Source organism: Geotrypetes seraphini, chromosome 5 (assembly GCF_902459505.1).
Source record: "Geotrypetes seraphini chromosome 5, aGeoSer1.1, whole genome shotgun sequence".
Taxonomy (NCBI): Eukaryota; Metazoa; Chordata; class Amphibia; order Gymnophiona; family Dermophiidae; genus Geotrypetes; species Geotrypetes seraphini.
In genome coordinates this window covers 239740438-239766045 of record NC_047088.1, presented here as the reverse complement: position 1 = coordinate 239766045, position 25608 = coordinate 239740438, and the positions used below count along the sequence as shown (strand labels likewise).

At 43.4% G+C, this 25608-nt stretch overlaps 1 protein-coding gene across 1 annotated transcript in view; it reads right to left on the bottom strand.

The window, feature by feature from the left end:
• The window catches only part of ACTR3 (actin related protein 3), a 133567-nt gene that overhangs the window by 55237 nt on the left and 52722 nt on the right, over window positions 1–25608 (bottom strand). Inside the window, exons 2-3 of the mRNA XM_033945685.1 lie at window positions 12812–12867; window positions 2344–2468 (exon numbers count right to left, since the gene is read on the bottom strand). Coding sequence (XP_033801576.1) covers window positions 2344–2468; window positions 12812–12867 — 181 coding nt within the window. The remainder of the gene's footprint in view (window positions 1–2343; window positions 2469–12811; window positions 12868–25608) is intronic.

The window sequence follows — 25608 nt, the reverse complement described above, 5'->3', positions numbered from 1 at the left end:
TTCATCAGCCGCAAACCTGAAGTCATAATGCCGCTCTACAGAACCATGGTAAGACCTCACCTGGAATACTGTGTGCAATTTTGGAGACCACACTACCGAAAAGATGTGCTTCGAGTTGAATCGGTCCAGCGAATGGCCACTAGAATGGTCTCCGGACTCAAGAGTCTCCCATACGAGGAAAGACTGGATAAACTGCAGCTCTACACTCTTGAGGAGCGCAGAGAAAGGGGAGACATGATTGAGACGTTTAAGTACATCACAGGTCGTGTCGAGGCGGAAAGCGATATATTCTTCCCTAAGGGTCCCTCGGTCACAAGAGGGCACCTGTTCAAACTCAGAGGAGGGAAATTTAATGGTGACACCAGGAAGTATTTCTTTACAGAAAGGGTGGTGGATCAGTGGAACAAACTTCCGGTGCAAGTGGTCAAGGCCACCAGTGTACTCGACTTTAAAAACAAATGGGACATCCACGTGGGGTCCTTACGGGGGTCGAGCTAGGGAACTAGGTCATTAGCACTCAGACTTGATGGGGTGGGTCAGAAGAGTGGGCAGACTTGATGGGCTGCAGCCCTTTTCTGCCGTCATCTTTCTATGTTTCTATGTTTCTAATATATTTTTTAATTCAGCATTAAATGAAGCATCAGTCTCCAGTGAAAGAGTCAAATCTTTGCACAACTGGTTAATGTAAGTGGCAAAGGAGAGTTCTTCAGGAGAAGATCTTCTTTTGGGGAGAGCTGCACCAACCGACTCAGGCTCAGAAAAGGAAAACCCACACTCTTGAGTCAGACTTCTAATCCAAGAAAACTTCTGGGGGAAAATGTTTAGAAGTCGTCCTGTTACATTTTTGGTACCGGTCCAATGAAGAGGCAGAAGAGGATTGATGAACTTCTTGATGCCTCTTCAAAAGAGGATGACGAGTAAAATAGGAACTCCAATGCCTTGGTCCGGAACGCCTCACAGAAGAGGACTTAAGGCTTGAAGTAGCAGCTGGAAGTCTCAAAGGGGCGCATTGTTGGGAAGAAGTAGAACTTTGATGCGAATAACCATGCTTGGAGGAAGATCGGTGTCGAGAGATAGAACCATGATGTCTCAAAGATGTTCCTTGAGCAGTATTAGACAGCCCCTGCTCGAAAGAGCGTACAATCTAAACAGACAAACAGGATGTCATGGATATAGTTAAGGGGAATGGTTAATCAGCTGGCTGGGTAGGTGGGAAGAGTAATACAGTTATGTATTGAAGGCTATATCAAAAGGTAGATTTTCAGTCTGCTTTTAGGTAAGGGAAAGGGCTTGGCTTAAGTGCCATACTTTCAAGAAAGGGACCTATGTCATTTTAACTTTCATTGATAGTTAAAATGACTCAGGTCCCTTCTCTTAAAATGCATCTGTAAGTTGAAGCCAATTACGAAGAAAGACTTTGAAATTTGGATGAACTCATTGAGCGGTCAAATAAGGAAATTATTTGAGAGGGATGCTTGGGGACAGGTCTCTGTCTCATGATTTCATAGAGAGCTCACCAAATATCAAACTCCAAAAAACTATACAGAGATTATTGAACATTGGAATAGAGATCCTCGAGCATCACTTCTTTTCATGGCCTTGTGAAAACGGTATCACAAGTAGTATTTTGTGTAGTTGAAAGCCCTTTAGGAACAGCTGATTCTGAAGACATTTTGAGGACTTAGCAGGCTCTTTATTCAAGGTCAGAAATTTTGCCAGTCTATCTCTGGCCCTTCCTAGCTTTGGGGAATGTTCTACCAGAGTTATAGCATGTTTTTAAATGAGTGATAGATATCAAGATTATTATTTTTGTTTGTTTCTTTCAAACAAAGCATATATTTCATGGAAATCAAGACAGACCCATAATTCTGTCATACATTCTGAATCCTTGTTTATCACTAGTTATAACGGAAGAAGGGAAGAAAATGATAAAAATGAAGCAAAGTTTCTTAGGGGTGGCTTATTTTTTGGTTGTTTTTTTAAACACAGAAGAGTGAGAAAATGGTACCTGGAAAATAATTTTAAAAACCTAGAACGCTACATCAGTGACAGAGTTAAATCAGCAGAATGGACAAAGAAAACATTCAGAAAGACACCCAAACATGTTCAAGAATATTTCACTTTATTCTGAATTCTAAGAAAAAGTTACTTCAGCACTGTTGGATAATGTCACTCATTGTGGGACTGATTCAGCCAACTTGCTGAAGAACTAATCCATCCATTAGAAATGAAACACATAATGCCAAAACAGATTGTTCTATTCTCAATTTAAAAAAAAAGAAGCGAAACACATGAAAGTTAAAAAACAAACAAACTTGAATGGAGCTCCAGTTTTCACAATACCTTTGTTGCATATGTTGGCTTATCTATTGCTTCATCTCCAATAAAGAAGTCTAGGTCATCCACACCTTTCATCAGTCTCCTTTGAGCTTGGTCACCAACTTTTGCAGACTCCTTAATAGCAATACCTGGAGAAGGAAATGTGAGCATTCCATTAGTTCACTGAAGAAATACTTGGTTTTACTAAAATTGCTAAAATTTTTAATCATAATCTGTAAATAGGTCATTGTATTAACTAACACTGCTCAGAAATGTATCATCGTAAAATTACCAATTTGGTATAAATATCCAGAGAAACAGATGAAATGAGAAAGCATTGACTATATGTAGAAAAATCAAGGCTGCCTTTTCTTTTGTACATTGAACTGAATAAAAAGAGATTAGGTTCTTACCTTGCTAATATCTTTTCTAGTAGATGGGTGTGTCATTCTGGACAGACGGGTAAATATTCCCATGCTTGTGAGCCGTGAAGAAGGAATCCACTCTAGTTTTTCAATCCCTCCTACTTCACCAGAGGACTCTACTGCACCCTTCAGTTTGTTCCAAAGCAGGCGATAGCTCCCTCTAGAAATGCATGTGAAGAAGAGGTATGGGGAAACTCCCAAAATGACAACTTTGTTCTGCTCTGAAACTATAACAAACATGTTAAACATTAAACAATCAAAACAGCTAAACAATTATGCCAAACAAACATTTATGGAGCTCAAATACCATCACAAGTGTTCCAGCAATAGGAGTATTCTTCATACTCAAAGTCTGACTGGCATCCAAAATTCAGGTTTGGATACAAACTTTCTGAATGAGACAGTAGGCAGGCGCAGGAAATAAACAGCAGGGTGGGGGTCCAAAATGACACACTTATCTACTAGAAAAGATATTAGCAAGGTAAGAACCTAATCTCTTTTTCTAGTGCAATAGGTATGTCATGCTGGTTGGACGGGACATACAAAAGCAGTCCCAGAAATCTAGGGTGGGATTACTGCACTGGCTCGTAACACTGAGGACCCAAAGGCAGAATCCTCCCTTGCCGCTACATCCACTCTGAAATTTGGCAAATGTATGTAGAGTGGACCAAGTCACTTCCCTACAAATCTCCTCAGGAGAGACCACCTGAGCTTCTGCCCACAATGAAGCTACGCTTCTAGTTGAATGTGCCTTTACAGAAATAAAGGACTGTTTCTCACAAGCAATATATTCTGATGAAATGGCCCTATGGATCCATCTGGAGATTGTGATCTTGGAAGTTGGTGCACAGTGTCTAGCTGGATTTGTAAGCACAAAGAGATGGTCAGCTAGCCGGAACTCATTGGCGACCTCAAGATATCATAGCAACACTCTTCTAATGTCCAACCTCTTCAGAATCTGATCCTTTTTCTTGGAACCTATGAACTAGAGCACTGGCAATCTGACTTCCTGTTTGTCATGGAACGCTTAAACAACCTTTAGCAAAAAAAAATGGTATGTGTGCAAAGAGACTCGAGCTTCAGCAAATTTGAGGAAAGACTCTCTGCAAGAAAGGGCCTGTAACTCAAAGACCGTTCTTGCTTAGGTAATGGCCACCAGAAAACCACCTTGAGCTTCAAATCCATCAAGGACACTTCCTTCACCAGCTCATATGGAGCCTGTCTGAGACTCTGCAGAACCATGTTAAGATCCTAAGAAGGAAATGAAGGTTTCACCAGGGTCATGATACTAAATACTCCCTTTAGAAATTTATGTCTGGATGGGACGCCAGTGTAGTTCTTTGTTTTCAAGCCCTAAAATAAGAGGTGTCCCGCTACTTGGACTCTAAGGGACACCACTGTGAGATGCTTGTCAAGGCCAGCCTGAGGAAAGGCTACTACCAAAGAGATCGGAGCAAAGAAAGATTCCTCCTTTTCCTTGATGCACCAGTGCTGGAAAGTTTTCCACGCCTTAGCATAGGCATAAAACGATGTCAGCTTTTTAGACCTAAGCACAATAGTAATGATTACCTCTGAATATCCCTTGCGAGCTAGCAACACATACTCAAGAGCCAGATCTTCTATAACCATCAATCCACGAGAAAGATACAGTTGCACTTGCAACCTGACACTGGGACCTGTCTGAAGACATATGATCTGTATACCATGGTCTGCATGGCCAGTCTGGAGCCATGAGAAAGACCTTTCCCAGATGGCTTGTGATCCTGTGGAAGATCCTGCCTATCACAGGCCACAGAGGGAACACGTATAAGAGTTTGCTTTGTGGAGAGGCCCGTGCTTCTGGGTTCGGACCTTCGACTGAAGAATCTGTTTGTCTTCTTGTTTTGTGCTGTTGTCATGAGATCAAACATCAGATGACCCCAGCGACGAACAATGGTTTGGAAGGCTGATGCAGACAGCATCCACTTGCCCGGATCCAGTGTGTCTGCTGAGGAAGTTGGCTTGGACATTGTCCACTCTCGATACATTACATTACATTACATTAGTGATTTCTATTCCACCTGTACCTTGCGGTTCTAAGCGGATTACATTTGAAGATAGTTGGACATTTCCAGGAGATTACATTACATTAGATACATGTGCCATTCAGAGAGCTTGAAGTTGAAGCTCTGCCCACTTGAACAGTAAGCAGGCTTCCATACACAGCTGAGCACTCTTGGAGCCTCCCTGGAGATTGACAAAGGCCACCACCAAAGCATTGTCTGAGAAGACTTGGGACCGCTTGTCCCTCTAGAGCAGTGGTCTCAAACTCAAACCCTTTGCAGGGCCACATTTTGGATTTGTAGGTACTTGGAGGGCCGCAGAAAAAGTAGTTAATATCTTATTAAAGAAATGACAATTTTGCATGAGGTAAAACTCTTTATAATTTATAAACTTCTCACCCCCCCTCTCCCTGAAGGCCTGCATGTTCCCCTCTCTTTGCAGCGTCCTCCATCTTCCCCCTGGCCTTCCGGTATTAGTTTCAGCTAATTACCGCAGCCTGCAGAGACGATCACCGGTGCTGTAGCGCTCCTTGCAGGCTGCCATCGGCTTCCGCAACACGTTCCCTCTGCCGCGATCCTGACCCTCCTCTGACGTCAGGGGCAGGATCGTGGCAGAGGGAACTTGCTGCTGAGGATGACGGCAGCCTGCAACGATCGCTACAGCATTAACAATCCTCTCTACAGGCTGCGGTAATTATCTGAAGGTAAGAGTGGGAGGCCAGGGGGGAAGCCGGAGGACACTGCAAAGAGCGGGCAGCACTAGTACAGACTGCGGGCCGCAAAATAGTACCTGGCGGGCCGCAAGTGGCCCCCGGGCTGCGAGTTTGAGACCACTGCTCTAGAGTTTTCTGCAATTTCTACAAAGCCAGTCAAATGTTCAGAAGATGTTCAGCAGACGATTCCAGCTCCGGAATCAACTGTACGGCTTACCCCTAGGAAGCGCAGAGTGGTGGTCATCGGAGATTCACTGCTGAGGGGCACCGAGGGACCAATCTGCAGACCAGACCTACAATCAAGAGAGGTCTGCTGTTTGCCAGGGGCCAGGATCCGGGATGTCACTGCTTGCCTTGACAGACTCATCAAGCCCCGAGACCACTTCCCCATGATTCTAATCCACGTCGGAACCAACGACACCGCCAGGAGCACCCCGGACAACATACCTGAAGACTTCAGGGCCCTGGGGGAGAAGCTGAGGAGGATGGATGCGCAGGCAGTCTTCTCCTCGATTCTCCCAGTGAAGGGCAAGGGCAGAGCCAGAGAGGATCGAATACGGAGGGCGAACGACTGGCTGCGAGGATGGTGCAAGGAGATGAGCTTCGGGTTTCTGCACCATGGAGAAGCACTGCAAGGGCTACAGGGACATGATGGGCTACACCTGACCAAAAGAGGGAAGAATGTCCTTGGACACCGTCTAGCCCGCCTTCTCCACAGGGCTTTAAACTAGGTAAGTCGGGGGAGGGTACAGGCATAAACAACATACCTGGCGAGCTAAACTGCCAATACTTTTTTGAGGCTGAGGTAAGTAGTCACCAAAATTCTGGGTCGGGGGTGAGTGCACACACTTTCAAGTCGGGAGTAGGGTCATATCATATTTATGGGTCACATTGCAATTCTGGGTCTAAGGGGAGTACACACTGTAGTTCTGGGTATATGGGGAATACACATTGTAGTTCTGGGCCTAAGGAAAGCACAAATAACGCAAACAATGCTAAAGGTGTTCAAATAGCTCAAGCAGAAATATCCCCATTGAGACATAACAGAAATACAACATGGAGGGCTATGTACGTCAACGCACACAGTTTAGGAAACAAGATCCTGGAATTGGAAACAGAAATAAGGAATGCCGACCTGGATGTGGTGGCGATATCCGAGACCTGGCTCACAGACTCCCACGGGTGGGATATGGTCGTACCGGGTTACAACTTGCTTCGCCGGGACAGGGAGGGCAGAATGGGAGGAGGTGTAGCATTATATACTAAAGATGACATTAAGGTCACGAGAATCACAGATGTCCAGTACACTGGGGAATCCCTTTGGGTTAATTTGGCCAGAGGGAAAGACAAATGCTTGTATCTTGGCATAATTTACAGACCCCCAAGACAACAGGATGACCTGGATATGGAAATAATCGGAGATATAGAAAATATCACCTTGCGTGGGGACACAGTATTGCTAGGTGACTTCAACATGCCTGATGTGGATTGGGTTACACTTACCTCTGCTTCCGGAAGCAGCAGGAGGCTATTAAACACTATGAAGGGAGCAAGACTCAGGCAACTGGTGTTGGAACCAACAAGGGATCAGGCAATACTGGACCTGATACTTACCAATGGAGAAAGTGTCACAGAGGTCTCGGTGGGCGACACATTGGCCTCCAGTGACCACAACATGGTATGGTTCAATCTCAGGAAAGGTTTCACTAAATCTACCACACTGACCAAGGTCCTCAAATTCAAGGACACAAATTTCAAAGAAATGGGAGACTTCGTTCACCAGGCGCTACAAAGCCAAGCTGAAACTGATAATGTGGAAGAAATGTGGTTGACTTTGAAAGCCACCATACAAGAAGCAACAAACCGCTATGTTAAATCAGTAAGTAAACGGCGAAGGAACAATAAGCCACAGTGGTTTACTGCAGAGATCTCAAACCTCATCAAGGAGAAGAAAAATGCATTCATCTCTTACAAAAAATCAGGGAAGCAGGACTCTAGAGCAGACTACCTGACCAAATCAAAAGCCGTCAAAACAGCAGTCAGAGAGGCTAAATTCCACATGGAAGAGTCTCTGGCAAAGAACATCCAGAAGGGAGATAAATCCTTCTTCAGGTATATCAGTGACAGAAGAAAAAACTCAGGCGGGATTGTAAGTCTTAGGAATCCAGATGGAGACTATGTGGATAAGGATTCGGAAAAAGCCCAACTATTAAATGAATACTTCTGCTCAGTCTTCACCCGAGAAGCGCCGGGGCTTGGCCCTCAGCTACAGACAAGGGTTGGCTCAGTTGACCCTTTTAGTGACTTTGAGTTTACGCCCAGCAGTGTCTACGGTGAGCTGTCAAGGCTCAAGGTTAACAAAGCAATGGGGCCGGACAACCTGCACCCCAGGGTGCTTAGGGAACTGAGTGATGTCTTGGCGGAGCCACTGTCCGCGCTCTTCAACCTCTCCCTTAGTACAGGCAGTGTCCCGTTGGACTGGAGGACGGCTAACGTCATTCCACTCCACAAGAAAGGCTCAAAGATGGAGACAGAAAACTACAGACCAGTGAGTCTAACATCGATAGTGAGCAAACTAATGGAAACTCTAATCAAACACCAATTGGATAAAATCCTGGATGAAAAGAATCTACGGGATCCCCGACAACATGGATTTACTAAGGGGAGATCATGCCAATCCAACCTGATCAGCTTCTTTGATTGGGTGACGGAGAAGCTGGATATTGGGGAGTCCCTGGACATCGTGTACCTGGACTTTAGCAAAGCATTCGATAGCGTACCACACCGCAGGTTGCTGGGCAAGATGAGTTCTATAGGATTAGGTGACACATTGACGCAATGGGTTGGGAACTGGCTTGGAGGTAGGCTTCAAAGGGTGGTGGTGAATGGCACCCCCTCCAAAATGACGGAGGTGATCAGTGGAGTGCCACAGGGCTCAGTCTTGGGCCCAATCCTATTCAACATCTTTATAAGGGACTTGGCAGAAGGGCTTCGAGGTAAAATAACATTATTCGCCGATGACGCCAAACTAAGTAATGTAGTGGGCAAATGCACAACAGACAAAGATTCAGTGCCCGACAACATGATGCACGACCTACTCCTGCTGGAGCGCTGGTCTAGGACATGGCAACTCAACTTCAATGCCAAAAAATGCAAAATTATGCACCTGGGCAGCCAAAATCCATGCAAGTCTTATACCCTTAATGACGAGATCCTAGCAAAAACGGTAGCAGAACGAGACTTGGGGGTGATCGTCAGTGAGGACATGAAGTCTGCCAATCAAGTGGAGCAGGCTTCATCCAAGGCAAGACAAATAATGGGTTGCATACGAAGGGGTTTCGTCAGCCGTAAGGAGGAAGTCATTATGCCATTGTATAGATCCATGGTGAGGCCCCACCTGGAATACTGTGTGCAATTTTGGAGGCCACATTATCGCAAGGATGTGCTGAGACTGGAGTCGGTGCAGAGAATGGCCACCCGGATGGTCTCGGGACTCAAGGATCTTCCATATGAAGAACGGCTTGACAAATTACAGCTATACTCGCTCGAGGAGCGCAGAGAGAGGGGAGACATGATCGAGACGTTCAAGTATCTTACGGGCCGCATCGAGGCGGAGGAAGATATCTTCTTTTTCAAGGGTCCCACGACAACAAGAGGGCATCCGTTGAAAATCAGGGGCGGGAAACTACGAGGTGACACCAGGAAATTCTTTTTCACTGAAAGAGTGGTTGATCGCTGGAACAGTCTTCCACTACAGGTGATTGAGGCCAGCAGCGTGCCTGATTTTAAGGCCAAATGGGATAGACACGTGGGATCTATTCACAGAGAAAGGTAGGGGAGGGTCATTAGGGTGGGCAGACTAGATGGGCTGTGGCCCTTATCTGCCGTCTATTTCTATGTTTCTAAATGGCTCAAAGTTTCAACCTGTTAATCGACCACTTTCTTTGTGAGACCAACCAATGCACCTGAATTGGACATTGACCGCAGTGAGCCTCCTAGCCAAACAGGCTGTTGTTACAAGCAGCCAGGAGGCTATGCGGAGGGGCATGTCCCTCAATAACACCTGTCGATGGAGCCACCAGTCCATACTGGCCCAGGCTTTTAGTGTCCACAGTAGGGGCATCTGCAAAGAATCTGATTGAAGTGACCACTGTGATAATGCACTTTAGAGAGGATGCAATGTGCGCCTTTACTCAGAGAACCACATCTTATGGCTGCCATAGAATCCAGCACTTGAAGGCAGTGCCACATGGATGGAGCAGGCTTGGCTAGCAAGCTCGTAATCTGCGTGCAAAGCTTGTCTGCATGTCTCTGGTAGACAGGCATGGCCTTCTGCCATATTGAACAGGACACAGCAGTACTCCATAGACTGACAGAATCAGTTCGTTCTTTTGGAAATTCACTATCCAACCCAGGTTCTGCAGAACTTTAACCGTTTGATTCACCACTTGCTCCCCTTCGATGAACAATTGAGCTTTGATCAACCAATCAGGTACAGATGAACCTGTAACCCCATCTTGCACAGATGGGCAGCTACCACCATCTCCTTGGTGAAATTGCAAGGTGCTGTTGCTAGTCCAAAGGGAACGGCTGAGAACTGGTAATGGTTTTCCAAAACATGAAAGGTCCTACTATTATTATTTCTATAGTGTTACTAGACATGCACAGCGTTATACAGAGTCACAAAGACGACGACGACGACAATTCCTGCTCGGAAGAGCTTACAATCTAAACAAGACAGACAAATAGGATGTCATGGATACAGTTAAGGGGAACAGTTAATCAGCTGAATGGGTAGGTGGACAGAGGAGTAATAGCCTGTGCTCAAGCCCCTGCAACGCCGTAGACGAGTAATGCTACAAAGAGTATGGACCTGCCAACAGGTATTACAAGGGATTGGTCTGTCAGCTGCAGGCTGTAGTCTGCTTCTCCTCGACGCAGGCAGAGCTATATCTTTGACCAGGGGAGCTCTTAGCACTGAAATGAAGCAAAATGTCTGCGAAAAGACCAAAACGAGACAAAAAAATAAAGACATGAGCAGATCAGAAAGACTCCTTCCGACTCACATGCAGAGGAAAAGACTGAAGGGGCAGCAGAGCCCTCTGGTGAAGTAGAAGGGATTCAAAAACTGGTGTAGATATTTTCTGCACAGCTCGCAAGCACTGGAATATTACCCGTCTGTCCAGAATGACACACCTATATAAAGAAGTTGCACCACTAGAGAAATTACACATCATATAGAAAGTCAAATTGAGGGAATAAAGAGTTCGCATTTCTTTTGTTAGTACACAGGGACAAATCTGATTCTAGAAAGCTATGTTTCTAAAGCAAGCACCATTGCAGTCATTATTAATTTTCAGCTTTAGCAAGTGTTGATTACTGGGGAGAGTAGGGACTCTTGGGGCACACGACAGAAGGTCTTCCAGTTCTGTAAGAAGGGCCTGTCTTTCCTCATGAAGTATTCCCTGTTTGTGAGGAATTCTTTGAACCAGTTGAGGAATGTTCCAGTCGGGCCCAGATCAGAGTTTAGGTAGTGGGAGATCGTGCTCAACAGAATCGAATGCTGCTGACATGTTGACCTGTATGAGGAGTGACCTCAGCATCTGCCTGATTTTGACTGTTAGTGTTAGTGATAATTCAATGCTACATTGGGCTCTGAAGTCATCCTGGGAAGGGTGTAGGCAGGAGAATGTGTCTACGTAGGCCAGGGGTGTCAAGTCCTTCCTCGAGAGCTACAATCCAGTCAGGTTTTCAGGCTTTTATTGTATGCTAATAGATCTCATGCATATTCATTGGGGAAATCCTGAAAACCCGAATGGATTGTGGCCCTCGAAGAGGGTATTTTGACACCCCTGACATAGGCTGTAAGCTTTGTACAAACTAATGTTTCAAGCAGTTTGGTGAGCAGATATATTCCAGCGATGGATCTGAAATTAGATAGCAAAGTTAGATCAGCTCCTTGATTTTTTGGAATTGGGGCATGTGCAATGTGACCCATTTGTGAAGGTAGCTGGCCCGCCTTTAAGAGGTTGTTCAACAGTGCAACAAGCCAGTAAATAAGGTTGTTTGGGATTTGGGAATACAGGTAAAGAGGGGCATTTGTCTAGTAGTTAGTTTAGCTGAGGAAGTATCTCCTCATTGGTAAGAGGTTCAAAGGTGTTCCAGATTTGGACTACTGTACAGGGTCAGTGATAGCAAGGTCTGGTTGAACATCTGGGGTGGTGGATATGGTATGTTGTACACTCTTAATCTTGTCTAGGAATCAGTCTGCTAGTTCTTGGACATTGGGTTGGACATTAACATTAACAAGTCCTGATTCGGGGGAGGGGGGCGGGTAGTTGTTGCACACATTGGTTGAAATAGTTTCTCAATGTCAAAAGTATGGTCTATTTCTGAGACATATTAAATTTTCTTGGCTTCTGCGACGTGATGTTTTTATGATTTGATAGATGATTTCAATGTTCATTTGTGATCATAGGATCAGGTTTTCAGCCATTGCCTCTCCAGGTGGTGGCAAGTTTGCTTTTCAGCTCTTAGATCGTCATCGCATCATGGGGACTGTTTGGAGGTTCTTACATTGTGAGTGCGTAAAGGTGCAACAATATCTAGTGACTGTAGAATTGTATTGTCCCAATTGTTCAGTTGCTCTGGGTTATCCGTGGTAGACCAGTGTAGCTGGTTGGATACTTTGGACCAAAATTGATTGGGGTCTATTTTGCCACTGCTTAATACTTTTTGTTTGGTCAGTTTGGGGGTGGTGGTGCCCATGTAGAGGGGAAGTGTAAATGATAATAGAAAGTGATCAGACCAGGGGACTGCAGACCAGACTGGGTAGTTCACTAGGTAAGTAGAGCTAGTTGCAATGAAGTCTAAGATGTGACATTTATTGTGAATCGAGCCAGATGGGATCAGTTCTAGGTGGTAGTCTAACAGGAATAATTTGAAGTGTTGGAGTACAGTACTCTCCCAAAATTCATGGGGGTTCTGCTCTAGGAACCCCCGCAAATTTAGTTCCATAATCTCTATTTATTATGTTTGTCTGTTTTGATCAGATTGTAAGCTCTGTTGAACAGGGATCCTCTGTTACGTGTTTTAACATACAGCGTTGTGTACATTTAGCAGCACTATAGAAATAAGTAGTAGAAGTATGAATATGAAATCCAGAAACATACTAAAGTCTTTAAGCTGAAATTATCTGCTTATTAAAGTAATAAAATACAATCATAAGTTTTTCATCAATATAAAGAGCAAAAGATATTGCACTAGAATACAGAGAAAAATAAAATCAATAACAACTCTAATGAATACTTACATGATGGGATGATAAACTGTGGCTCTGTATTTCCAGCATATCCCAGTTTTGTATACCTAGGGGGGGGGGGAGAAGCAAAACATAACAATTAGAGAGCTCTACTCGTATAAACAAGAAAAATCACCACTAGATTAAAATGTACATAAGATCCTTGGCTCAACCTCATATTTCTTACTCCAAAATGGCCACCTCTCCCCCCAAAATCACTCAATTTCAAAGTTTTAAATTGCATTCCCTGCCCCACCCCACGATCTACAGCCATACAAAGTTTAGTGGTGCAAAGCCCAATCATTTCAACATTTACAGGGTGGGAAGCAGCACACACAAATATACACAGGTGTCACACTGTCTGATGAGCTTCTACACATAAGGAACAGAAAACATAAAATGAGCCACCACAAAAGTTATTTCAAGGTTAGATAAATCTTAACTTTGGTGTCAAGGATGGACGCTTGAGGCAAAGCTAAGCATCAGTGTCATCTTTTCCCCTTTCTCCATTGCCTGAAACAGATGGTCTGTTTGCTGTTTTTTTCATCGGCGGCTGTATGCAGCCTGACTAGATATCCTGCAATTATTATGGGAAAAAAGGAAGGAAGCTTCTAGACCAAATCCTCTGGCGGTCGGAGGCTCCAAAAATCTGATACAGACGACCCTTGATGCTGGAATGACGCATCAGTAGTTGGAGATACTCCTGACTTTGGGAAGAATGCTGATTTTATCGGTGAACCTTAGTTTTGATCGGGCCTCTGTTAGCCCAGTTCAGAGGCAGGCTCCTCTCCAACCTAGGAGAAAGAGCTCTGTGAAGGAGGAGGCAAATCAGCGTTCTTGAGAAGAGGACCTGCTGGTGTGCCCCAGAGGAACAGCGGGAGGAGAGTTGGTGGAAAGGCAGACCCCTGCTGATGTCTGGACAAGGGTCCCCGACACAGAAGCTAATGAGAACTTACTTTCTCTAAATGAACAGTTTGGGGAGTTGATTAAACCTGCTGTGGTTAATATAGATGAACTGTGGAAAGCTATAGTAACCATGGACTCCAACCTCAAAAAGGAAGTATTAATGGTACGTTCTGACTGTGCCACTATAAGCTCCCGGGTTAATGTACATGGAGTAATCTTAAAAGAACAAAGTGACAGTTTAAAGAAACATGAGGAACAGATTGGCCAAATAAAGATCTTAGAGTCTGAAATTGTTAAAAAAAGATCCTCTATTCAGAGAAAATTGGAATTTATGGAGAATAAACAAAGAAGGAATACTTCAAGATTCTTGAATTTTCCTAAATCTCTGATAGTCTCCCCTGTGGAAATGGTGCGGAGATATTTAAAAGAAATCTTGTTAATTCTAGAAGAAAGTCTACCTCCAACAACTAGAGCCCAATATATCTCCATGGGTGGGGAAAAAAAACAAGCTGTTTCCACCCCCAGAGGAGAAAGGGGATATCAGAAAAGTGAACTGAATTTGACAAATTTTGGGGAAAATTCATTGGAAGTTATAACTGAGAGAACTACTCTAACTGTGACATTTGCCTTGGCATTTGAGAGACTTAATTCTTCAAACTTATTTTAGGCACATGAAGACACAGAAGAAAAAAAAAATATATATATATATATATATAAATCTTAAGTTTCCTAACAAAATCTGGAATGAAATGCAAACAGCATGTACACAAGCTAATAGTGCATATTCATGGCTCCAACAAACATTCGCAAGGCATACAAGACAGTAGATACCACAACCTTTCATCCAAAATAGAAACCTTTAAGAAAACAAAGCTTTCTTAGGGATTTCGATCAAAGAGGGACGGCTACTGTGACGAAGGAAAGAGTTACCCAGCTAGAAGAAGGAAAACCAAATCTAGCCAAACTCCGGAAAACCTTAGGAGGGGAGCATGCCCCTACCAGTTGCTTAGTCTGGTGCTGCCTTTAAGCCAAAGATCCCAAGGAAAATCCCCCAACACCTGGGTGCCCTTGTCTCATCCTAGACATAGGGGTACCAGGGAATGTCAAAGGCCCAAGGGAGTTCCCAGGGAGGTATCCCTGAAGGGAGGGTCTTGGGAAAAGGAAAATGGGTCCAATATGCAGGACTCAGGTGATGAGATGAATTGGGAGCCCATAGGAGAGGTGAAAGATCTTGCCTTGGGAACTGATGGAGCAGAGGGTCAGGAGGAGATCATGCAGGTAGACAGCTAACCCCTGAGATTTGTGGGGAGGTAAACTATGTGCAAGTTCAAAGGGATGGTAATTGACTTTCTCCCTCTCTGCCTTGGGGCAGAAGGGTGTAGGTGAGGAATGTGTTGGAGCCTGCAGTATCCCTAGTGATGAGGAAGGGTACAGACCTGAAAAGGAGTATGGGACCTTCTTGAAGTACATTTCCTTGGCTTTTCAAGAGCCCTGACTAACTTGTAGTGAACTACTGACTGAATTTGTAAGGGAACTGATTTATATAATTTTTATACTAGTCTTGTTTCAACCTACTAATAAAATTGAGAGATTCATAAACTCAGAGAAGAGTCTCTGGGCCCCATGACCATACCAAGTGGCGAGTTAAGGCAGGTTTTTAAAGCCAAAGACATTTTTCTCACCTGTACTAACAGAGTACCTTTTGTTCATCACTCTGAAGCCTTTTTGGGGACTAAGTTGGAGGAGAACTTTGTCTAGAGTTTCGTGTGGTTTGACTTGGAGACAGGAACAACATGGTTGTACTAGGAGAGGATGTGGATGGATGAGAATTGAGTAACAAGAGAATTGGTGCCACTACCAATGTGTGTTCAAATTCCATTAAAAAATCCCTTGAACAGCAACATTTTATTTGTAACAGAAATGTTTATACAATAGCATGTTTACTTGATGTGTACCCATGCAAATACAGATTTTTCACCAACAAAACGTTGTACAAATATAAATCATAACTGTAATATCTATAATCCCCTCATTCTATAATCTTGCATGCACATTTTTATGCTCAGTACATAAAATTCACACACAGGTTATAGAATAAGGCCAGTAACAGGTGCGTAACTGGTAGACGTGCAAACAACCCATTGGAAATTAATGGCGCTATGACTAGTTATTGCAAATTTTGCATTCCATGCGTAACTGCACTTAAGAGCTATTCTATATTGTTGGTGCTTAAATTGTGTAGCATGTAATCACAAGAGGGCCTGCCAAGCACTTGCATACTAAGCTTTTAAAATACTGTTAGGTGTAAACATCTATGCCCATCAAAGAGCTAACTTAAGTGCTCGCACCTAGTTATATGCCTGAGGACATACACTACTATTCTTTAACAGCAATTAAGCACTTAATTGCCATTTTAAAATTCAAGCTTTTAGACTGAACAGGCTTTTTATTTTATATTTACTGTATAAGAATTTACACAAACTCACAAGTATCCACCTGTTACAGCAAAACAGAACAGAAATTATCAAAGTAAGAAAATCACAGTCCTTATGAAATACTTTTTTATTCTTCCTTAGACCACAGAGGGAAAAGGGGAGTGAAAATCCCAGGGATAAGGAGATCCAAAGCAAAAAAAAAAAAATCTGTAAACAGCCCTAACACTTTCTGCAGCCATATGTTCCATAACCATCCAGTCATTCTGTGATCTTCTTAAAATGTAAGGCAGTTTTTAATTGCTATGGGGCAAAAAAAACCAACAACCCAAAACCATACATATTTAGCTCCACTCAACCATACCAGACATTTACAAGGGTAAAGCAGCCTGAAAGATGCTCCAAGATTTAAAAGTTCCTTGTCTTTAAGCTAGAAAAGCCTTCCTGCGGTCTTGTATAGCTTTAGTTTTATCCAGATAAACCCAAACTTTGTGTCCATGAAAAACTGCTCAAGAGTGGTCAAAAATAAAAGGAGACTTAGAGGGAAAAAGTTAGTATTTCAGTCCGGTACTTTTAAAACATTTCTAAAGGTAAAATCCCAGAGACCATAGGAAAATTCAAAAATATTCAAGATTTACGGTAATCTACTACTCATCTACTAGTAGTGCTACTTTCTATAGCACTACTAGACAAACGCAGTGCTGTACATCAAAATATAGAAGAGAGTCCCTGCTGAAAAGAGCTTACTATCTAATCAAGACAGACAAAATGGACAAGAAGGTGCATCGATACACAGTGCTCAGGTGGGGGAATTACAGAGGGAATGAGAAGATGCTGGTGCTCAGCAGGTGGGTTGGCGTTTGGAATTGAAAGCATCTTCAAAGAAGTGAGCTTCGAGTCTGGATTGGAAGATTAGATTTATACCTTCGATAATCTTCTGTTAGTTCCTGGAGGATTCCATACACTAGGGGCTAGATTCACTAAGGGCACGGATTGGATCCAATCCGTGTCCAGGGGGCTGATTCACAAATTGCCCTCATGCAAATGAGGGCAATCAGAATTACGCCCCCAATTGACTGAATCGGATTGCTGAACAGCAATCCTTGAGCATACGCATCCATCCCAAGCCCGTGGTTTTAACCTACTTTAAGCCCGCGGGTTAAAACCACGGGCTTGCACTGCGGGTAAGGGTAGGAGAGTCAGGGCGGCAAGAAAAATTTGGGGCGAGAGCAGGGCGGAGAGTTGGGGCAGCAAGAGAGATTCGGGGCGAAAGCAGGAAATGGGGCAGCTGTGAGGCATAGTTACCTGAGAGCAGGAGATCGGGACATGGATGGAATTTTACATCAGTAGAAATATATATATTTTTTTCATTTAATTCAGAAAGTCATGGTGTTCTGGCTTGCCCGGTCCCAGGCAAATGGAGAGCTAAAAACAGTGTGGGGGCAGGGGTGATCTGTAAGTGAGCTAAACCTTGTATAGAAGAGGCACGTTTTATATCTGATCTGTAGGATTATGGTGATTTGTTGAAGTTATCAAAACCAGTAGTGAGGCATGGTTCATAGACAACTCGGCGAAAGACAAAGGCGTGCACCGACAAGTGAGCGCAAGACGGAGGCGCGCGCCAAAGAAAATTACAGTTTTTAGGTGCTCCGACGGGGGTTTTTGTTGGGGAGCCCCCCCAGTTTACTTAATAGAGATCGCGCCGGCGTTGTGGGGGGTTTGGGGGTTGTAACCCTCCACATTTTACTGTAAACTTAACTTTTTCCCTAAAAACAGGGAAAAAGTGAAGTTTTCAGTAAAATGTGGGGGGTTACAACCCCCCACACCCCCCACAACGCGGCACGATCTCTATTAAGTAAAGTGGGGGGTTTCCCCCCACACACACCCCCGTTGGAGCCGTAAAAACAGTAATTTAGTGCGGCGCGCGCCTCCGCGCTGCGCTCAAATGTCTGCGCGCGCCTTTGTCCCGGCGCGCTTTTGACCTGACACCGTGAGGCACAGTTACCTGAGAGCAGGAGATTGGGGTTGAGAGCAGGACTTGGGGCAGGGAGCAGAAAAACAGGGCAGAGAGCAGGGCGGCAGAAGGCAGGGCAGTTGGAAAGGACCTGAGCGACTGGTCCTCAGCAGTCACTTATTTTTGGATTGGTCAGCCCAGTCAGTGTCCCTCATTTTATTTAATGAATTGCTGCCTGCCTACATTTGAATGCCATTTCCCCTCATTGGCATGCGCAGATCGGAGGATGATCGGGACAGAGGTTAGTGAATCGGGTTGCAAAGAGGTCGCAAACCGATCGGTACACAATCGGTTTGCTTAGTGAATCTAGCCCTAGGTGTTCAATCCCAACCCGTAGTCTGGGTGTTGCAGAAATTCACATATTTTCTGAACACAAGCTCTATCTACCCCTTAGGCTGGGAGATAGCAACAAACCCTAGTTCAGTCCAAAAGCCAAGCACATACCTGTAAATCTGGGACAAAGGGGGTACGGAGAGAATCCGCTTCATAGACAATATTTTTTTGTCTATGGAAGGGGTCCCTGGAGGAATTACTCAAATTCAGAGAATATGTGAACTCATGTCATACTGCTTTGCGTTTTGAGATGACATACCATCGGACACAAATCTCGTTCCTATATGTGAGATTGGAGATCCTGGATGGACATTTTAATACCACCATCTTTGTGAAGGATACGGATCGCAATTCCCTTCTAGAATTTAGCAGCATGCACCCGTACCCGTCTAAGACCAGCATACCTTTTGCCCAGTTTCTCCGCTATTGACGGATTTGTAGCTCCAATGCCGAATATAGGCACCAGTCAGAAACACTGATGGAGAAGTTTCATCAGAGAGGATATCCAGAAACTATTGTGGCTAGAGCAGCTAGATGGGCTCTTTACAATCACAGGGAGGCCCTATTGGAGTAACGGAGGGAATAACCTCAAGGGAATGTGATCCCTTTTGCTTCTAAGTTTAATCAGATGTCCCCTCGGGTGAAACGGGTCATGCAAACACATGTTGGGCTCCTGCAGGTTCACCCCTGTTTTCAGGATACTAGGATCCTTTTTGCTTATGGAAGGAACAGGAATCTATGTGATATCTTGAGCCCTAATATGTTACCTGCAGTGGACAAGGAGGGTGTTCAGAATGATGAACGAGAACACCACAGTTGTGGTGGATGCTTTGTGTGCTCTCTGATGCTAAACATCACTGAATTTGTGCATCCGGTTTCAGGACAAAGGTTTAGACTGAAGAGCAATTCAACCTGCATTACAGAGGGGGTTATTTATATCATCATATGCCCCTGTCCTTTGTTATATGTGGGACAGACCTCACGGAAATTGAGGGTCAAATTACTGGAGCACAAATCATGTGTATATACTAAGAGAGTGGAAGAACCCCTAGTGGTGCACTGCCTTGAAGCCCAACATGCTTTCATTTCACTGCGGTGTGTGGTGATTGATCATCTCCCCTGCTCTGCGAGATGTGGTGACTGGAGACGTCAGCTACGTCAGAGGGAACAAAGATGGATCTACAATCTACAAACCGTCCACCCAGCTGGGCCGAAAGCCCAAATTGAGTGGGCGGCATTCTTTGGTTGAAGCTGGCTGGGGATTGGTCTGACTGAAAGGGGAGGAGTCTGTACTCCATTTTGAATACACCGGTTGCTGGAGAATCCCACGCCTCAGCTTCTATGTGTGTGGATGTGAGCAGTTAGAGCACTTGGAGAGCCTCTACAGTTGCTGGTGGAGTAGGCTGGAATCATTCCCCTGACGCAGCTTAGCGAAACGGAGGTTTCCCCGTCGGGAAAGAGTGGCTGCAGCTAAGTGTTTGTTTTTTCCTGCTTATCATTATTGACTGTGTTTGAGACTCATATATGTGCTGCTTGCTCTACTCACATTTTTTAAAGTTTTGTTATTTGGCATGCTAGATTTTTTTTTTGAGGTAGTTCCTACAAGGGCTACTATAGTGTTTCTCACTGCTGAGTGAACTGATACATTTTGGACCTTGCTTAATGGTTGTTTATAAGTGGAGTTTTTTGCCATATGAAGATGAACTGAGGCTTTTTCTACACTTTTTTTTTCCTTTTTCTTGTTGTTTGTGCGTTAAGTGAATGAGTGGGTCTCTGTATGGGTGCAGTGGGTAGACCTGATAGTGTCTAGGTAGGTCCCTCCTATGGTTTCCAATAGGGCATAATTCATTAGTTTTAGGGGTACGGGGAGAATCCCCATCAACACAATTAAATCATAAGAACATCTGCTGCTGGGTCAGACCAGTGGTCCATCATGCCCAGCAGTCCGCTCATGCGGCAGCCCTCTGGTCAAAGACCAGCGCCCTGAGATTAGCCCTACGCTCTTGTTCACCAGGAATTTATTTAACTTTGTCTTGAATCCCTGGAGGGTGTTTTCCCCTATGACAGATTCCTGAAGAGCGTTCCAGTTTTCTACCACTCTCTGGGTGAAGAACTTCCTTGCGTTCATACAGAATCTATCCCCTTTCAACTTTTAGAGAGTGCCCTCTCGTTCTCCCTACCTTGGAGAGGGTGAGTAACCTGTCCTTATCTACTAAGTCCATCCCTTCAGTACCTTGAATGATTCAATCATGTCCCCTCTCAATCTCCTCTGTTCAAAGGAGAAGAGGCCCGGTTTCTCTAATCTTTCGCTGTACGGCAGCTTTTCCAACCCCTTAAACCATCTTAGTCGCTCTTCTCTGGACCCTTTCGAGTAGTACCGTGTCCTTCTTCATGTACAGTGACCAGTGATTACAGCAATGGTTTAGAGGGGGGGAGAGAAGAGGGAGGGTTACGCAGGTAGGAGAGAGTGCTTATTGGAATTGTAGGTGGGATGGATGGGTTTCGAAGGATCAGATGAACTTGTTGAATAAGTGGGATTTCAGAGATTTTCTGAAGGATTAATACGATGGAGAATTCAAGAGGACGCCGCTTAATGTGTTGTTCCAGATGCCTGCCTGAAAGGATAGTGTCCTATCAAGGAATTTTTTGTATCGACATCCCTTGGGGATGGGGAATGAGAATAGAAGAGTTTTTCGGGAGGGGCGGGGATAGTCCTGGAGAAAGAAGTGCTTCATGAGGTAGGTGGGCGAGGTGCCGAATAGTGTCTTGTAACAGAGGCAGCCGAATTTGAAGATGATTCTGGCTTCGAATGGTAGCCGGTACAACTTTTTGAAGTATGGGGAGATGTGGTCGGATTTTTTCAGGCCAAAGATCAGTCATACTGTTGTGTTTTGGATTACTCTTAGTCTCTTAATGGTTTTTTTGTGGGATCCTAGGTAGATAATGTTGCAGTAGTCCAGTGCACTTAGAAGAGATTGAACTAGCAGCTTAAACGCGGCAAAGTTATCCTATTCAATCTACCATTAAGATTTTGAGTTTAATACTAGATCAGGGTTTGGCTATGAAGAACCAGGTGGATTCTTTGGTTAGAAAAGATTTCTCTACCCTCTGGAAGCTTCGATTCACTGGGGCATATTTTAACGTTTCATCATTTAGAATTCTGGTGCAGTCCCTTATACTTAGTCAGTTTGATTACTGTAATATTGCTTATTTGGCAATATCCCAGAGGAATATGCAGCGATTGTGCATGGTTCAAAATGCGGCGGTCAGGCAGATTTTTGGGTTGAAGAAATATGACCACATAACACCCTCCTATCGAATACTGCATTGGTTGCCAATGGAGGCGCGGGTAAAGTTTAAATTTGGTTGCTTTTGCTTCAAGGTTCTGTTTGGTTTATCTCCCAAATATATAATTGAGCTCTTTTCTTTCGCAAACAAAATAGGAGAAATTCGCATTTGAATTTCATTTTTCTGCCTTTTAGAGGCTGTAAATTAAAAAAAACATCATCAATATCTTGTCATATCAAGCAGCATCATGGGGTAAGGATCCGGAACATCTGATTATGCTTTCTGATTTCTATGTGGAATTTAGGAGACATTTAAAGACATATTTGTTCATGAAACACTTAAGGCAGCTAACTAACAAGGATATTGTAATGAACCATCTAGATCAGTGATGGCTAACCTTTTTGAGCCCGAGTGCCCAAACTGCCGCCCAAAACCAAAGAATTTCCTCAAAGTGCCAGCACGTCAATTAAACCTTAATAACAAGATTTTAGTATCTAAAAACTCTTTATAAAGTTGCCTGAACTATGTAACATCATTTTTAAAGGTTGGAATCTTTGTATTGTCAGAGAATCAATTTGATTCACAATCCTTTGGTTTTCATTTCAATTTATTGGCAATTTATAATGTTTTAATGATTTCATTCAATTTAATGAATTTAGGAAGAATTTGATTCAGTTACACAATATATTTTAAATGTATTATTCACATAACATGTCAAATGTATCCTGAGTAAAAAAAAAGATAAACTTCTTAAAACTGTTAACTGTGTCAAGACTCGGTGTGTATTCCCAAAGAGTCTATACATGTTTTTTTGTAAAATTTACAATCAAATTTGAAAATAGTTAAATCATTACATTTCTAATAATATGATGTAAAGAAAACAAAAGAGCTTTCAATTAAACCAACCGTTTTTATTGGAAATTCCAGATTGGAATACAACAGGGCCATGTAAAGTCCCTTTTTTAAATAACATCTTTAAATAATATTTAAATAACTTAGAAAGTGTCTTAACTGCAAACTGAAAACACTGCTTCATGTAAACATATGCATTGGGCATGCTCTGAAAAAAATTAATGTGATTTTTGTTGTTGCATGCATGCTGATAACTTGTCAATCCTTGGCTCATAGTGCGTTAATTTCAGAGTAACACATGCAGCACTCATGTCATCCGTTAATCTGTTTCTAGCATCAGATTTTATATGATTCAAAGCCGAAAACAGCTGCTCACAAGCATAGGATGACCCAAACAAAGTAAGAAGAGCAATCCCAAGTGCTTTCATGGACTTAAAATTTTCTGGCAGAGAATTCCACGCTTTTAGGATTTCATTTTCAGAACTGCTAGCAGTGATTTCATTTGTCACCCTTTCACACTCAATACGTTCAACAGCCGCACGCAGGTCATTGAATTTACTTTTCCAGATAGAGCTTTCTTGAAATTCCAGTAGCTCCATTTCCAAATTTTGAATATCCAACCACTGTAAGCAGGAAAGATCAAGATCTTCAAATGTGGACTTTTCTGGGGAAGTTATAAATGAAAGGGTTGTCTCTATCTTACGGAACTGAGAAAATCTTTTACTAAAATTCTCCTTTGCTTCGGCTACAATGGTGGAATATGCTTTGTGGATTTCCTGGTGTTTTTTATGACTGTCCACAAATGTTGTAGAATTATCCAAATGTATTTTTAGGTTGGGAAAATATTTTAGCTGTCCACTCTCAAGGTCTTTTTCAAAAACATGCAATTTTCTCTCAAAAGCTTTGATGTCACTAAACATGCTTTCTGCTGTTTTTCCCATGCCTTGTAATTTTTTGTTTAGTACATTAAAGTGGTTAGTAAAATCTGTAAAGAACATGAGGTTGGTAAGCCAGGCCATATTGGTGAGTTGAGGATAGTCTTCCCCCTTTTCGTTCATAAATAGCCTAACTTCTTCCAAGCAGGCCACAAATCTCTCCAACACTCACTCGTCCTCTGCTCAGCCACCGGACATTATTGTACATCAGTAAAGTGTTATATTGTGCCTGAACCTCATCAAGAAGGGCTTGAAATTGTCGAAAATTAAGAGCACGCGCCATGATGAAGTTCACCATTGTTACATCTTTGAGGACATCGTCAAGTTTTTTGCTGCTTTCTTTGGCGCAGAGAGCCTCTTGATGTATTATGCAGTGAAATTGAATCAGTGGATGTTTTGCTTCCTTAGCAAAGAAATGAATGAATCCTGATGTTGTCCCCACCATGCTAGGTGCTCCATCGCTAGTAACTGAAACCACTTTTTCTGGACTTATGTCTAGTGATGAAAAAGCCTCCATCACAGCATTGTGGATATCTATCCCTTGTGTTCTTCTAGGCAAAGACAGCAGTTTTACCAGCTCTTCTCTCATGATGTCACCAGTAGCATAACGCAAAATGAGCGCTAGTCTTGCATGGTTAGTAATATCTGTACTTTCATCCAAGCACATGAGTAATAATAATAATAATAACTTTATTCTTATATACCGCCAACAATCTTGCGACTTCTAGGCGGTTTACAATAAAGAGAAGTGGTTTACAATAAAGAGAAACTGTAAATACAATAAAGAGAAACTGTACATACAGCGAATTAACGGGTATAGCATTGTACATCTGGTAATTCCAACATTAATAATATTAACAACAGTTTGTGTGCTGCAAGACCAGGAAGTGCCATGCTGCTAACACAAAATTTAGAAATATTCCATGAATTGAATGGTGTGTTCATGGTTAGTGATTAGGGTTGGGGTTTACAATTTACAGGGTCGGGTATGTGGTGGTATTATGAGGGGGGCTGATGTTCTGGTTCGCTACCTAGGTATTTCAAGAACAGGTAGGTTTTTAGGTGTTTCCTGAATTCGCCATAGTTGTTTGTGTGTGCAATTAGTTCTTCTAAGTCTTTACCCCATGTGGCTGCCTGGTACGATAGCAGTTGTTGATGGTATCTCTTATATTTACACCCTCTAGCCGGAGGGGAGACAAATTTCAGGTGTGTTTTTCTTTTATGTCTGTTGGTTGGGAATGAGAAGAGGTCTGAGGTTTGTAATATATTTAGGGGCTAGACCGTTTAATACCTTGAAGCAGAGACATCCTAGCTTGAACTTTGTGCGTGCCTTCATCGGCAGCCAGTGTAGGAGTCTGTAGGAAGGGGTTATATGGTCGGACTTCTTCAGCCCGAGAATCATCCTGACTGCTGCGTTTTGTATCAGTTGTAGTCCTTGCATTTGCTTCTGGGGGATTGTCAGATGGGTGATGTTGCAGTAATCTAGGTGGCTTAGTATTAGAGGAGGGGAAGGGGTCAGGGTGGAATGGAGAGATCAGATGAGGGAAAAGGGAGAGATAGAGAAATGAGAAAGTAGAGAGAGATTGATGCTGGGAAGGGGGTCAGCCGAGAGATAAGGAGAGAGGAACAAAGATGCTAGATCTGGTGTAGGAGAGATAAAAATGAAGAGAGCAGTGAAGCTGGAAAGGAGAGAGGAGGCGCAGGCTGGATGGAGAGGGGCATAGAAAGAAGGCAGATACCATATGGAAGGGGGAGAGGGCAGACAGTGGATAAAAGGGGCAGATGCTGGAAGGAAGAGAGTGAAAAGAAGATGAAAGCATAAACCAGAGACAACAAAAGGTAGAAAAAAATAATTTTATTTCTATCTTGTGATTAGAATATATCAGATTTGTGGGGGTGGTCTGTGGAGTTCTGGTTATGGATGGGTATTGGGGGCTTGGTTGTTATGCTGGGTTTTCTTTGTGCTCTGAGGATGTATTGTTGGGATTCTGTGTAAGTCTGCTTGATTGTTTTATCTTGAGCCGCCCCTGATATTCATACTTTGGTTTG